We start from the raw sequence: 15,652 nt of genomic DNA, 5'->3' as shown, positions 1-15,652 counted from the left end.
ATAAATAAATATGTACAAATGTCTACAGTATGTGTCACCTGGGGTTGTTGATGCTGTTGTTCTCCAGTGAGTTACCGATATGGATCTCAGCACCATCAAGCCTCTCAGGACAGCAGTCTCCTCTGTTGGTGATGTTGACAGCTGTCACTCTGAACACATCCAGCAGGTCCACTCTCCACCAGGGGTTGGTGTTAAATGCAGTGCTGCTGCAGGATCCACCACTGTTAAAGTCAGATTTGCAGTTTCTATCAATGACTTTGCTTGGCCTACACCATAAATCCCAAAGGGAAGACTGAGGCCAGTCCTCTCAATGCCACGTTGAGAGGAATGCACACCGTAGCAATATGTTTTGCAACTGAAAATGTTTTGCAGGTTAGTTCAGGTGAGTCCCTCCCTATTTTGTCCATTTTGTTCTGTTTGGTTCCTAGTGAATACACCTCAGATATACACATCCCCATCCCCCTGTGCACACACACCTGCACCAACTTGTATTAAATGTAATTAGTAACTGTTAATTGGGCACTTTAACTGAATGAAAGTTATTACTAGGCCTAGCTTCTGTCACAGCGGCAAATGCTTGTACTTCATGCATTGACAAGTAGTCTAACATGCTATAGGGTAATGCTGATCATTAGATCTCTCTGACTTTTAGATGGAAGGGTTGGGGTCAATTCAATTTCAATAAATTCAGGAAGTTCACTGAAATTCCAATTTCTCTGTTAAACTCTCTGTTAAACTCTGAGTGGTTGTTTGGTCCCTGTACAGAGCCCGGTGAGTTAATCAGAAAATAGAAAGTCACACATCGTTTGAAAGGTACAGGACTTGTCTTTTTTCAAATGGATCTAAAATCTTACTGCTGGCAATGTCATAAGCATCTCTTAGAGTTTAACTTAATTGGAATGTGATTTACTGTCTGTTTTGACAGGAACTGAAATAGAATTGACCCGAACCCTTGTAGGGATTTTGTTCTCACCAGAGACAGGGACAGCTCTCCTACTCCACTCCATGGATCTGGGATGTAGCAACATATTCATCAGTCAATATGAATTAATAACATTAAACATTTCCCCCTTTTAATTATCTTTTAATATGATCTATTTCTGGACATCCAACACCTGCCATGTGCTTTAGCATGTAGATGTACTATTCTTGTCCTTTTCAACATTAGACATTACCACACATACCACAAACACAAACTTTAATTTGTGTGATAATAACCAATTTCTTTATTTATATCATCATTATTTTTATATTATTAGCCAAGGTTATGAACAATAAAATAATATATCTTGTCCTCCGGTGACTTCTTCGCTCCTCTCAGTGTGTCAATGGTGTATTGGAGGTGAAGTCAGGTGCAGGAGAGCAAAGTATAATGAACAGGCACACTTTTATTATAGTTCCAAAAATGAGAGCTCTCCATAAATCAAACGCGCTCAAAAAACAGACCATAAAATGTAAAGCGCATAAACTAACACCACATAACATGAAACAATTACACACAAAACATGATGGGAACCAGAGGGTTAAATACAAGTAGATTGATTGGGGAAATGAAAACCAGGTGTGTATGGAAATAAGACAAATGGATATATGAAAAATGGAGCGGGGATGGCTAGAAAGCCGGTGACGTCGATCTCCGAACGCCGCCAGAACAAGGAGAGGAGCCGACTTCAGCGGAAGTCGTGACACAGTGTGTGTGATGGATCTTCTTCTCGTTCTCTTATTATTCCCTCTGTCCAGACAACATTCAAACCTGGGTCATGTTCATTAGGAAACACAGCAGAAAAAATGTAGCAACTTCTTGCAAGGGGATTAAAAAAAGTGTTTGTTATTGGATAAGATCAGGTAGTAACTCACTCACTGTTTCAATCTGGTTTCTTTCATTTGGTGCTTTTTGAATACAACCCTGAATTAGCCAAACAATGGGAAGGTAAGGTGAGGTTTATTTGGTTAGCAGTGGTCCGTCGCCCACCATCCCGTGTGTGTGTGTGTGTGTGTTTGTATGTGTGTGGTGTTTCCCGGGGGGATTTGGTTAGCAGTGGTCCGTAGCCCACCATCCCATGTGTGTGTGTGTGTGTGCGTGCGTGCGTGTATGTGTGGTGTTTCCCGGTGGGATTTGGTTAGTAGTCATCCATAGAACCTCATCTACTACCTGAGGTGAAATATGTCAACTGTTTTTTTTAACAACATTGCTTTTACTCAGAATGCATCTCACTTTAAATCATTACAATCAATTAATCTATTATTCAAATGTATAATGCATATTAAACTTTTAAGTGTATTTATTTGTATTAAACTTCTACTTTCAAACATGCACTGTACCTTAGAGGTGATATACACTTGAAGACAGAACCAGACATAAACAGAAACATCCATAATAATTTATGAAGTTATATATGCTTTCTCCCAGCAAGAAAGAAAAACATTTATATACAGTGCCTTGCGAAAGTATTTGGCCCCCTTGAACTTTGCGACCTGTTGTCACATTTCAGGCTTCAAACATAATTTTGAAGAATTTTCAAGAATAATTTTGAACGCCCAATTTTTCCGTTTTTGATTTGTTAAAAAAGTTTGAAATATCCAATAAATGTCATACTTGAGAAAAAGTAAAGATAGGTTCATTTTAAAATTACTCAAGTAAAAGACACCCAGTAAAATACTACTTGAGTAAGTCTAAAAGGTATTTGGTTTTAATTAGTAAATGTAATTGATATGTACTTTAGTATCAAAAGTAAAAGTATAAATAATCTCAAATTCCTTATATTAAGCAAACCAGATAGCACCATTTTCTTGTTTTAAAAAAATGTACAGATAGCCTGGGGCACACTCAGACATAATTTACAAACAAAGCATGTGTTTAGTGAGGCTGCCAGATCAGAGGCAGTAGATGACCAGGGATGTTCTCTTGATAAGTGCGTGAATTGAACCATTTTCCTGTCCTGCTAAGCATTCAAAATGTAACGAGTTCTTTTAGGTGTCAGGGAAAATGTATTGAGTAAAAAGTACAGTATTTTCTTTAGGAATGTAGTGAAGTAAAAGTAAAATTTAACAAAAATAGTCAAGTACAGATACCAAAATAAAATGACTTAAGTAAAAATACTTTCAAGTACTACTTAAGTACTTTACACCACTGCTCAGTTGAGATTTCCACACTGCCATGTAGAGCTGCATAATATGGGCAAATAATCAAGGATTTATTTTTAACCAAATGTTGCAATTGCGATTTGACTTGCGAATTAGAGCAAAACTTTTGGAATCATGGAAATATGACTATTCTAATTCTATCGTTAGAATATAATAGTGGGCACTTTGAATACAGTGTTGTTTGAGATGACAATGAACTAAAATGCCAGGGAGGAGTTGTGACAGGGTAGGAACTAAAGTGTTGATAAGTGTTTCCTAGGGGACCCTGTAAACTTTGGCTACATTGCATGTTTTTTGTTCTTGGCTACTTGATAAAGCTAACATTCTTGCTTTGCATATTCCTCTTTGATTTAGAAGATACTGTTGCACAAACAGCATGTTGATTTAAGTCTACACCATCACTGGTATTATCAGGCTGTATTAGCTAGCTACGTTCGCTCTTAGTCAATACATTTATTAGCTAGCTAGCTATTATCATTAGCGGCTAACAAGATGTAGGGCAACTTGCTAAGAAAAGAGAAACTAGATGTAAAGAAACACAAACTAATAGTGTCATTATAGTGGATAGTGGATTTATATTAAGAAGCAAAGTGAAAACAGCATTGTTGCATGTGCTGCATTGACCATGCAGACTGAACACAAGTTTCTCGTGGTTGAGGAACATCAAATGTGCTCCTTGAGTGACAGGGGGTGTGGCTAGGTCTGTGTGGAAAGTGCCGGAGAGAGATGACTAGTAGCGAAGAAAACTATAAAAATTGAAATTATACATGGCGTATCACATTTAACAAACCAAACATTCAAATACCGGCATAGAAGGTAAAGTAAACACCCAAACCGGTCCCTGCATATAATAAAATACGGTATACCGCTTTAAATACAGTAAAACTTCAATTAAAAGCCCCAGGGTTCATGTGCTTAAATCACTGAACAGGACAGTTGCATATTAGATACAGGCTTCTATTTGAGCCAGGCATCTATTTCTTTAATGCACGCAGCTTTTACTAATTAGCATAGTTAGTTGTTTAATTCCAGCATTCACTACCAGCATTTAACCTTTTTATTTGCAATAATGTTTTATCATTTACACACTGTGATACATGTCTTTTGTCTTAGAATGCCCCCATAAAATAAAATCCTTAACAGAATAATGAAATCAAACTATTTCCCACGTGCCGAATACAACAAGTGTAGACTTTACCGTGAAATGCTGACTTACAAGCCCTTAACCAACAATGCAGTTCAAGAAGAAGAAAATATTTACCAAGTAGACTGAAATAAAAATAACAATAAGAATAACAGTAACGAGTCTATATACAGGGGACACCGGTACCGAGTCAGTGTGCAGGAGTACAGGCTAGTAGGGGTAATCTGTACATGTAGGTGGGGCTGCTAGGTATAAACTGGCAAGCCCAAAGTGACTATGAATAGGTAACAAACAAACAGTGAGTACATGTGTTTGTCAGTTCTTGCCCATTTCTTGGGGTTTGTACTCCCGAAGTTGTTGAGTGTTTTTGGGCTTGCCAGTTTATACATAGCAGTTCTCAACTGTTAGCAGCCAATGGCTAGCAGTTTCTTACTGGCAATAAAAACAGAAGATTGACCATTTTTTAGAGTCATTACTGAATGATTTACTGTAACAAGTCAAACATTAAACCTGGTAAACAATTAATTTATCACTAGTCACTTTATACAATGCATTCTAAATAATGCCACTTTAATAATGTTTACATATCTTCCATTACTCTTACTCTGCGGCAGGTAGCCTAGTGGTTAGAGCGTTGGACAAGTAACCGAAAGGTTGCAAGATCGAATCCCCGAGCTCACGAGGTAAAAATCTGTCGTTCTGACCCTGAATAAGGCAGTTAACCCACTGTTCCCAGGCTGTCATTGAAAATAAGAATTTGTTCTTAACTGACTTGCCGAGTACAATAAAAAAATATCACATGTATATACTGTATTTTATACCATGTATTGCACTTTTGCTACACTCGCATTAACATCTGCTAACCATGTGTATGTGACAAATAACATTGATTGGATTTAGACCCTGAGTTTATTTGAAACAGGCATTTAGTTGCTGAAATGTGTTGTTGCATAGCTATATGAGACTGGGTTTAATTCAAGTTTTACGGTAGATTGATTGTCATCAATACAGTCCAATCTTAAACTGTCGTGTCTCCTTGGAGTCTCTCACCAGGCTAGCCCCCTTCAGTTCCACAGACACCTGGAAGAGAAATGACATACAGAAACTCTTTCATGCACTAATTGAGTTGACTCGCTAACACGTTCTCTTCTTACAATAACAACTTGGCAATAAGTTAATAAGACCCAGAGTTAGGGTTGATTACATTTCAATTCAGTCAATTCAGGAAGTAAACTGAAATTCCACTTTTACATTTTCATAATTGAAACTCATTAAGGTATATTGAAATTAGAATAAATAAAATAGTTTATTTCCTGAAATGGAATAAACCCCAACTCTGATGAAAGCACAATGTCTTCATTGCGTGTCTGTTGCAATAAAGACAACAGTCTGTAATATGCTCCTTGTTGTTACCTGTCTGTGTGGATCCACCCTCCTTCTCTTCTTCCTCATGGTGGAAAATCTGTCCATCTGGCTGAGTCCTCCAGCGCAGTTGAAAGTCAGACACCCCCTGCTTCACGAGCTCTACATGCAGCTAGATGAAAGATCAAGCTTTTAGGTTAAATTGTTAGATTATTTTCTCACTCACTCTCTCTGTCTGTCTGTCTCTCCCTCCCCCTTTCGCTCGCCTGCTGTAGTAGCTGGTCACCGACTGCCTGGTTTGTCAGATCAGCATCTGATTGGATCTTCATCCTCACCACCATTCTCTTTGACTTGGGGGCTGAAATACATTTGCTGATATTTTTTATGGTGCAGAATAGTTCAAATCTGTGCAATATACCGTAAATACCACAAAACTGAATATGTCTTGACAGTATGATTTTATTTAACATATTTCTTTAACAATGCGCTGTACAAAAAGGTGATTGTTTTACTAAAGTTTAGTAAGCTGAGCAATGTGTAAATTACACTAATTTGCATTGTGAAAATGTCTCCCACATAGTCACAAAATAACATTCAATATAACAAAACATGAATTGTGGGAAAAAAAAGTATAATCTCCACTAAACCGAAGCCCGATACGAAAATAAGTATGTTCATTAAAGTTATTATTCGACGTACTTTCTCTGACAGAATAAATAAATGTACCAGGAAAGAAGTACCTTCTGTGGAAGACTCTGGAGTTTTGACAGTGGCAAATACTTCCACCTCACAAAGTGTGAGCCATTCCGACCTGCCAGGGATGACCACAACAACATAGCGACCCTCCATCGCATTACACTGGAAGGTGTAGGTCTTTCCTGCTGGGATGTTGGAGATGACATCACATCTGAAAGAGATAGAGATGGTGAGATGAGAGAGAAGGAGGTGGGGGATAAAGAGAGATGGGGTGGGGGGAGAGAGGGTAATAAGGGTGGTGGGAGAGAGGGAGTGGGGGGTTGTGGGAGAGAGTGAGGTGGAGTGGGAGGAGAGAGGGGGTAGGGGGAACGTGGGGTCGAGAAAGAAAGGGGGTGGAGTTTGAGTTAATTTTTTACAGGGACAGTGCACATTAATCAACGTTTCAGTAAAAGTGATGGTTTTAGCCAGCCGGCTAATTTTCCTCTGCAGTCCCTGGGCAGGTTATTAAAAACAATTACAATATAGACAATCATTGGGAGAGAGAGAGGGACATGATTATTATACAGTGTGTTGAAATAGTGAAAATGCCTCTTCACTACAGGAAGACTGAACATATTAACATATTTCATGAATAAGAAGTTTTTTTTTATCACATAAAATGTACAATCAGTTTATAGTATAATGTTATTTATTCTATTTCACTACTCACCTGGGGTTGTTGATGCCGTTGTTCTCCAGTGAGTTACCGATACGAATCTCAGCACCATCAAGCCTCTCAGGAACACCATCTCCTCTGTTGGTGATGCTGACAGCTGTCACTCTGGTCACATCCAGCAGGTCCACTCTCCACCAGGGGTTGGTCTCCTGTTCAGTGTGTGTGCAGGATCTTTTGTCATAGTTTGATTCTCTGTTCCCATCAATGGCATTGTGAGCATTGCCATACCCATTCAGTGATGACTGGCTGGCCACTCCTTTCAATGCTACATTTACTACCGGGACATAGAATGTTTTAATATAGAAATGCAAGTTATTCTTTATCATCTTACAGTGTATACATTTGACATGTTTAAAAGATGGGAGATATTAGTGGTGGGAGGGGGAGTGGAGGGGAGAGGGGTGGATGTTAGAGAAGAGAGGTGATATTAGTGGTGGGGGGGAGTGGAGGGGAGTGGAGGATGTTAGAGAAGAGAGGTGATATTAGTGGTGGGAGGGGGAGTGGAGGGGAGAGGGGTGGATGTTAGAGAAGAGAGGTGATATTAGTGGTGGGAGGGGAGGGGAGAGGGGAGGATGTTAGAGAAGAGAGGTGATATTAGTGGTGGGAGGGGGAGTGGAGGGGAGAGGGGAGGATGTTAGAGAAGAGAGGTGATATTAGTGGTGGGAGGGGGAGTGGAGGGGAGAGGGGTGGATGTTAGAGAAGAGAGGTGATATTGGTGGTGGGAGGGGGAGTGGAGGGGAGAGGGGTGGATGTTAGAGAAGAGAGGTGATATTAGTGGTGGGAGGGGGAGTGGAGGGGAGAGGGGTGGATGTTAGAGAAGAGAGGTGATATTGGTGGTGGGAGGGGGAGTGGAGGGGAGAGGGGTGGATGTTAGAGAAGAGAGGTGATATTAGTGGTGGGAGGGGGAGTGGAGGGGAGAGGGGTGGATGTTAGAGAAGAGAGGTGATATTGGTGGTGGGAGGGGGAGTGGAGGGGAGAGGGGTGGATGTTAGAGAAGAGAGGTGATATTAGTGGTGGGGGGGAGTGGAGGGGAGTGGAGGATGTTAGAGAAGAGAGGTGATATTAGTGGTGGGAGGGGGAGTGGAGGGGAGAGGGGTGGATGTTAGAGAAGAGAGGTGATATTAGTGGTGGGAGGGGGAGTGGAGGGGAGAGGGGTGGATGTTAGAGAAGAGAGGTGATATTGGTGGTGGGAGGGGGAGTGGAGGGGAGAGGGGTGGATGTTAGAGAAGAGAGGTGATATTAGTGGTGGGAGGGGGAGTGGAGGGGAGAGGGGAGGATGTTAGAGAAGAGAGGTGATATTAGTGGTGGGAGGGGGAGTGGAGGATGTTAGAGAAGAGAGGTGATATTAGTGGTGGGAGGGGGAGTGGAGGGGAGTGGGGTGGATGTTAGAGAAGAGAGGTGATATTAGTGGTGGGGGGGAGTGGAGGGGAGAGGGGTGGATGTTAGAGAAGAGAGGTGATATTAGTGGTGGGGGGGAGTGGAGGGGAGTGGGGTGGATGTTAGAGAAGAGAGGTGATATTAGTGGTGGGAGGGGGAGTGGAGGGGAGAGGGGTGGATGTTAGAGAAGAGAGGTGATATTAGTGGTGGGAGGGGGAGTGGAGGGGAGAGGGGTGGATGTTAGAGAAGAGAGGTGATATTAGTGGTGGGAGGGGGAGTGGAGGGGAGAGGGGTGGATGTTAGAGAAGAGAGGTGATATTAGTGGTGGGGGGGAGTGGAGGGGAGTGGAGGATGTTAGAGAAGAGAGGTGATATTAGTGGTGGGGGGAGTGGAGGGGAGTGGGGTGGATGTTAGAGAAGAGAGGTGATAGTGGTGGGAGGGGTTGAGGAAAGAGGAGTTTATGGGTCTGAAATAAGAGGTTAAGAGTTCAGTTATTATTACAATCTCTATATAAAAGATATAAATACAACATTAAAAGTGTGAATGCAGAAGCAAGTAAAACCAATAAGAATATGACAGAAATCTAGAGTGACGTTCTGTCAGCAAGCACATTATTTATACTTCCCGAACATTGATGTTCTACTATATAAAAGTAATGGAAACTTGACTTGGTGATGGATGTGAAGACCGTGACAGATGATTACCTGCAGGAGTGCCATATACTTCCAACTCACACAGAGTGAGATATTCCTTCCTGACATAGATGACCACAACAACATAGCGACCATCCATCTCATTACACTGGAAGGTGTTGGTCTCTCCTGCTGGGATGTGGGAGATGACAACACATCTGAAAGAGAGAGGGAGAGAAAGAGACGGTGGGGGAGAGAGAGAGATGCATGATTATTGTACAGTGCGGTGCTGTAGTTCAAATGCTTCTTCACAAAAGTATTACTGAAAATATCAACACATTTAATGAATAATGTAATAACTGTTATTTTTACTGAATCCCATAAACTTTACAATTAATCAGAACTACCGGCTCTGACGTTCGTCGGATGCGGCGGTGCTTGCAAACTATTATGGAATACAAAGTGTAACCCAGCTGCGAGCTGCCCATTGACACGAGCCTACCAGATGAGCGAAATGCCTTTCATGCTCGCTTCGAGGCAAGCAACACTGAAGCATGCATGAGAGCACCAGCTGTTCTGAACGACTGTGATCACGCTCTCCATAGCCAATGTTAGCAAGAACTTTAAAAAGGTCAACATTCACAAGGCCCCTGTTACCAGGGCGTGTACTCGGAGCAGGTGCGGACAAACTGGCAAGTGTCTTCACTGACATTTTCAACCTCTCCCTGACCGAGTCTGTAATACCCACATGTTTCAAGTAGACCACCATAGTTCCTGTGCCCAAGGAAGTGAAGGTAACCTGCCTAAATGACAACCACCCCGTAGCACTCACGTTGGTAGCCATGAAGTGATTTGAAAGACTGGTCAAGTCTCACATCAACACCATCATCCCGGAAACCCTAAACCCACTGCAATTCGCATACTGCTCCAACAGATCCACAGATGACACAATCTCAATCAAACATCATACTGCCCTTTCCCACCTGGACAAAAGGAACACCTATGTGAGAATGCTATTCATTGACAACAGCTCAGTGTTCAACACCATAGTGCCAACAAAGCTCATCACTAAGCTAAGGAACCTAGGACTAAACACCTCCCTCTACAACTGGATCCTAGACTTCCTGACAGGCCGCCTTCAGGTGGTAACGGTAGGCAACACCACATCTGCCATGCTGATTCTCAACACCGGTTCCCCTCAGGGGTGCGTACTTAGTCCCCTCCTGTACTCCCTGTTCACACATGACTGCGTAGCCAAGCACAACTCCAACACCATCAGTAAGTTTGCTGATGACAACAATGGTAGGCCTGATCACCGATAAAGATGAGACAGCCTATAGGGAGGAGGTCAAAGACCTGTCAGTGTGGTGCCAGACCAACAACCGCTCCCTCAATGTAAGCAAGACAAAGGAGATGATCGTGGACCACAGGAGAAGTAGGGCCAAACAGGACTCCATTTAAATCGACAGGGCTGAATTGGAGCGGGTCAAGAGTTTCAAGTTCCTTGGTGTCCACATCCCCAATAAACTATCATGGTCGAAACACGCCAAGACAGTTGTGAAGGGGCTACGACAACACCTTTCCCCCTCAGGAGACTGCAACTATTTAGATTGTTATGATCTGGGGGCCCAAAGGTATACAGCCCAATACATCACTGGAGCCAAGCTTCCTGCCATCCAAGACCTATATATCAGGTGTCAGGGGAATGAAGGCCCAATAAAATTGTCAGACTCCAGTCACCCAAGTCATAGACTGTTCTCTCTCTCCTACCGCACAGCAAGCAGTACTGAGAGCCAAGTCTAGGTCCAAAAGCCTCCTTAACAGCTTCTACCCCAAGCTATAAGACAGCTGAACAATTAATCAAATGGACACCCTGACTATTTACATTGACCCCCCGCTGCTACACGCTGTTTATCATCTATGCATAGTCACTTTACCCTTACTTACATGTATAAATTACCTCGACTAACCTGTGCCCCTTGAGTAACCTGGGCCCCCTGTATGTAGCATCGTTATTGTTGTGTATTTCTACTGTGTTACTTTTTGTTTGACTTTATTTAGTAAGTATTTTCATAACTATTTCTTGATCCGCACTGTTGGTTAAGGGCTTGTAAGTAAGCATTTCTCTGTCTGGTCTACACATGCTGTGTTCGTCGTATGTGACAAATACGATTTGATTTGGGTACAATGCTGTTTATTCGATTTCAGTACTCACCTGGGGTTGTTGATGCCATTGTTCTCCAGTGAGTTACCGATACGGATCTCAGCACCATCAAGCCTCTCAGGACATGCATCTCTGTTGGTGATGGTGACAGCTGTCACGTTGTACACATCCAGCAGGTCCACTCTCCACCAGGGGTTGGTGTCCTGTGCAGTATGGGAGCAGGATCCATAGTTTGTGTTTCTGTTCCCATCAATTGCATAATGAGCATTGCGATCCGAAAACTGTGATGACTGAGCAGCCACTCCTCTCAATGCCACGTTGTCTGAGTGACAGAGACAGATATAATACACAGGTTTATTCATTAGTGCACACCGTAGCAATACGTTTTGCAACTGAAAACGTTTTGCAGGTTAGTTCAGTTTAGTCAGTCTCCATTTTGTCCAGTTTGGTTCCTAGTGAATACACCTCAGATATACACATCCCCATCCCCCTGTACACAGACACCTGCACCAACTTGTATTAAATGTAGATAGTTACCTTTAATTGGGCACTTTGTATTTGTAATTTATTATGGATCCCCATTAGCTGCTGCCAAAACAGCAGCTACTCTTCCTGGGGTCCAGCTAAATTAAGGCAGTTTATACAATTTTAAAACATTACAATACATTCACAGATTTCACAACACACTGTGTGCCCTCAGGCCCCTACTCCACCACTAGAAGACAAATAAACGCACACCTATTTAGGCGAGGTGCTGGCTAGCAGAGTAGAAAACCTGAAAATAAAAGAGAGCTGAACGCTCTAGGAGCTCAGATGCAACATTTGAATTACCAACCTTTCGACAGCCAAGCTGTCTTCATCAGGGTATAATCGCAAACTCTGCGGGATGACTCGTTTATATAGTGTCAAAAGACACAGGTGTCTGTAATCATGGCCAAGAGTGGCCTAATATCATTGGTTAATTATCAAATATTAAAATGACATACAAACAACAAATGGATAGCATACGATCATAAATTCATTTTTCGACTACACAAGCTTACAAGCAATTACAATGGCAAAGTCACAATAATCACAAGAATAGCTTCAAAGTCTACGTTGAGACCGAAGGGAGCAAGGGTCTTTAAGTTAAAGATCCAGGCAGCCTCTCTGTTTTAACAATAAATTATCAAGACGCATTCTTGTGTTCTAACTACCTGCTTTTCAAAGCGTTCTGAACAAATTAAGGGAATCGTTCACAAACATTGGCACATTCTAAAATCCGATGATAGTCTCGGTAATGTGTTTTCGGACCTTCCCTTGGTCGTATTCTCGCGGGGCAGAAATCCCAGAGACCAATTTGTAAACTCTGATTTACCACCCCAAGATATTCCTGAACAACTTCAACTGCCCCTACTGGATGGAAATTACAAGTGTAATGGCTGTGCTCAATGCAATGGCACTTATAAATGTAGATCCTTCAAACACCCACAAACAGGGAAATTGAACCCATTCAAAGGTGTTTTTACGTGCTCCACTAAGGCAGTTATTTATCTTATAACTTGTCCTTGTGGTAACATTTATGTGGGTAAAACATCAAACAAAGCGTGAATTAAAAGTACGTATCTCAGAGCATCGTAGCACCATTAGGTGTAAAAACTTGACTTACCCAGTTGCGGCCCACTTCTTGGAGGCAGGCCACTCGATTTAATCTCTGCGTTAAATTGGCATCGAACATGTCACCCTCCCTAGGAGAGGGGGTGACCTTGATAATTTATTGTTAAAACGAGAAGCTGCCTGGATCTTTAACTTAAAGACCCTTGCTCCCTTCGGTCTCAAGTAGACTTTGAAGCCATTCTTGTGATTATTGTGACTTTGTAATTGTTTGTAAGCTTGTGAAGTCGAAAATGATTTTATGATCGTATGCTATCCATTTGTTGTTTGTATGCTGTTCTTTGTATGCCATTTTAATATTTGATTATTAACCAATGACATTAGGCCATACTTGGCCATGATTACAGACACCTGTGTTTTTTGACACTATATAAACGAGTCATCCCGCAGTGTTTGTGACTATACCCTCATGAAGACAGCTTGGCTGTCAAAATGTTGGTAATTACATTTTTGCATCTGAGCGCCTAGAGCGTGCAGCTCTCTTTTATTTTCAAACCCAACTCCACCACTATCACATATCTACAGTACTAAATCCATGTGTATGTATAGTGCGTATGTTATCATTCGTGTGTGTGTGTGTGTGTCTGTCTGTGCCAATGTTTGTGTCTCTTCACAGTCCCTGCTGTTCCATAAGGTGTTTTTTTTTATCTGTTTATTAAATCAAATTTTACTGCTGCATCAGTTACTTGATTTGGAATAGAGTTCCATGTAGTCATGGCTCTATGTAGTACTGTGTGCCTCCCATAGGCTGTTCTGGACTTTGGGACTGTGAAGAGACCTCTTGTGGGGTATGCATGAGTGTCCGAGCTGTGTGCCAGTAGTTTAGACAGACAGCTCGGTGAATTCAACATGTCAATACTTCAAAGTAGTGTTGAAGTCAATCTCTCCTCCACTTTCAGCCAGGAGAGATTGACATGTATATTATTCATATCGCTCTCTCTGTGTACATCCAAGTACCAGCCGTGCTGCCCTGTTCTGAGCCAATTGCAATGTCCCTAAGTAATTTTGTGGCACCTGATCACACGACTGAACAGTAGTCAAGGTGCGACAAAACTAGGGCCTGTAGGACCTGCCTTGTTGATAGTGTTGTTAAGAAGGCAGAGCATCGCTTTATTATAGACAAACTTCTCCCCATTTTAGCTACTGTTGTATCAATATGTTTTGACCATGACAGTTTACAATCTAGTGTTACTCCAAGCAGCTTGCTCAACTTGCTCAATTTCCACAATATTTATTACAATACTTAGTTGAGGTTTTAGGGTTTAGTGACATTAACTGAATGAAAGTTATTACTAGGCCTAGCTTCTGTCACAGCGGCCAATGCTTGTACTTCATGCATTGATTAGTTGATTTATTTACTTATTCATTCATGTTTTTATTTATTCTTTTTTTAATGTATTGCTTCTGTCACAGTGGCCAATACTGATACTTCGTTCATTGATTCATTGATTTAGATTGTTTGTTTTGTCTCTCTGTCTTTTGTGTGTGTCTGTCTGTCTGTCTGCTTTATTAAAAATGCATTTACCTATTTGCACCGTGACCCTCAGAAAGAGTAGGAAAATCCCTGTAAAGCCACAATAAGCATATGAATAATTAGTCATAATTAATCAATGTGAATGCACTATATGACAAGTTCTCTAATGTGCTATAGGGTAATGCTGATCATTAAAGATCTTTGACTTAGAGATGGAAGGGTTGGGGTCGATTCAATTTCTGTAAATCAGGAAGCACACTGAAATTCAAATGATTTGTTAAACTCTGAGTGGTTGTTTTGGGCTCTGTACATGAAAATAGAAAGTGACACATCATTTGAAAACTACAGGCCTTGTCTTTTTGGAAATGGAACTAAAATCTTACTGCTGACAATGTCATAAGAATCTCTTAGAGTTGAACTTCATTGGATATACGGTTCACGTTCTGATTCGACAGGAACTGAAATAGAATTGACCCTAACCCTTGTAGGTATTTAGTTCTCACCAGAGACAGGGATAGCTCTCCTACTCCACTCCATGGATCTGGGATGTAGCAACATATTCATCAGTCAATATGAATTAATAACGTTAAACATTTTCCCCTTTTAATTATCAGTTAATTTGATCTATTTCTGGATATCCAACACATGAAATTTGCTGTAGAATGTGGATGTACTATTCTTGTCCATTTCAGCATTTCCATGTCACACATACCACAACAACAATAACCTTTCATTAATGTGATAATAACCCATTTTCTTTACTTATGTATTATCATCATTCTTTATTATAGCCAACGTTTTGAATAATAAAACAGTATTTCCAAACATAAGGTTAACATACCTGTATTGACAGGGCTATCTTGTCCTTTGCTGAATCCCTCGCTGCTCTCCTCCGTCTCAGTGTGTGTGATGGATTCTTCTTACTCTCTTTTCTCTCTCTCTGTCTGGCAAACATGCAAACCTGGGTCATGTTCATTAGTGAACACAACAGAAAAAATGTAGCAACTTTTTGCAACTGAAAACAAAAATGTGTGTTTGTGATTGGAAAATATCAGATAGTCCCTCACTCCTTGTTACAATCTGTTTTCTTCCGTTTGGTGCCTTATGAACACAACCCTCTATTAGCCAAAGTTGGGGAGGTTAAGGTGAGGTGTATTTGGTTAGCAGTGAGCTGTAGCCCACCACCCTGTGTGTGTGTGTGTGCTGGTGTGTGTGCCGGTGTGTTTGCCGGTGTGTTTGCCAGTGTGTGTGTGTGTGGTGTTGTTTCCTGGGGATTTGTTTAACAGTCATC

General features: G+C 41.4%; 1 protein-coding gene across 1 annotated transcript; it reads right to left on the bottom strand.

Moving 5' to 3' along the window:
• Positions 1-4,450: 4,450 nt before the first annotated feature.
• LOC109906196 (uncharacterized) lies at positions 4,451-15,244 on the bottom strand. The gene is made up of 10 exons (XM_031793009.1): positions 15,203-15,244; positions 14,865-14,902; positions 14,413-14,451; positions 11,286-11,556; positions 9,143-9,288; positions 7,056-7,335; positions 6,391-6,557; positions 5,917-6,008; positions 5,702-5,822; positions 4,451-5,368 (listed from the first exon to the last, which is right to left on the bottom strand). Exons 2-10 carry the CDS (start codon positions 14,896-14,898, stop codon positions 5,343-5,345), a joined length of 1,176 nt encoding a protein of 391 aa, XP_031648869.1. The 5' UTR covers positions 14,899-14,902; positions 15,203-15,244; the 3' UTR covers positions 4,451-5,342.
• Positions 15,245-15,652: the final 408 nt, after the last annotated feature.

Source organism: Oncorhynchus kisutch, linkage group LG16 (assembly GCF_002021735.2).
Source record: "Oncorhynchus kisutch isolate 150728-3 linkage group LG16, Okis_V2, whole genome shotgun sequence".
Classification (NCBI taxonomy): domain Eukaryota; kingdom Metazoa; phylum Chordata; class Actinopteri; order Salmoniformes; family Salmonidae; genus Oncorhynchus; species Oncorhynchus kisutch.
The sequence above is the reverse complement of the archived record's forward strand: the minus strand, read 5'-3'. Positions and strand labels throughout refer to the sequence as shown.

Bases quoted from the DNA above. Each gene is read 5' to 3' on its own strand.
- LOC109906196 (XM_031793009.1), bottom strand. From the start codon at position 14,898: ATGGAGTGGAGTAGGAGAGCTATCCCTGTCTCTG. The intron at 11,557-14,412 runs GTAAATGCATTT...TCTGTCACTCAG, and splicing joins GAGGGTCACGGTGCAAATAG to ACAACGTGGCATTGAGAGGA. The intron at 7,336-9,142 runs GTAATCATCTGT...ATGTCCCGGTAG, and splicing joins AGTATATGGCACTCCTGCAG to TAAATGTAGCATTGAAAGGA.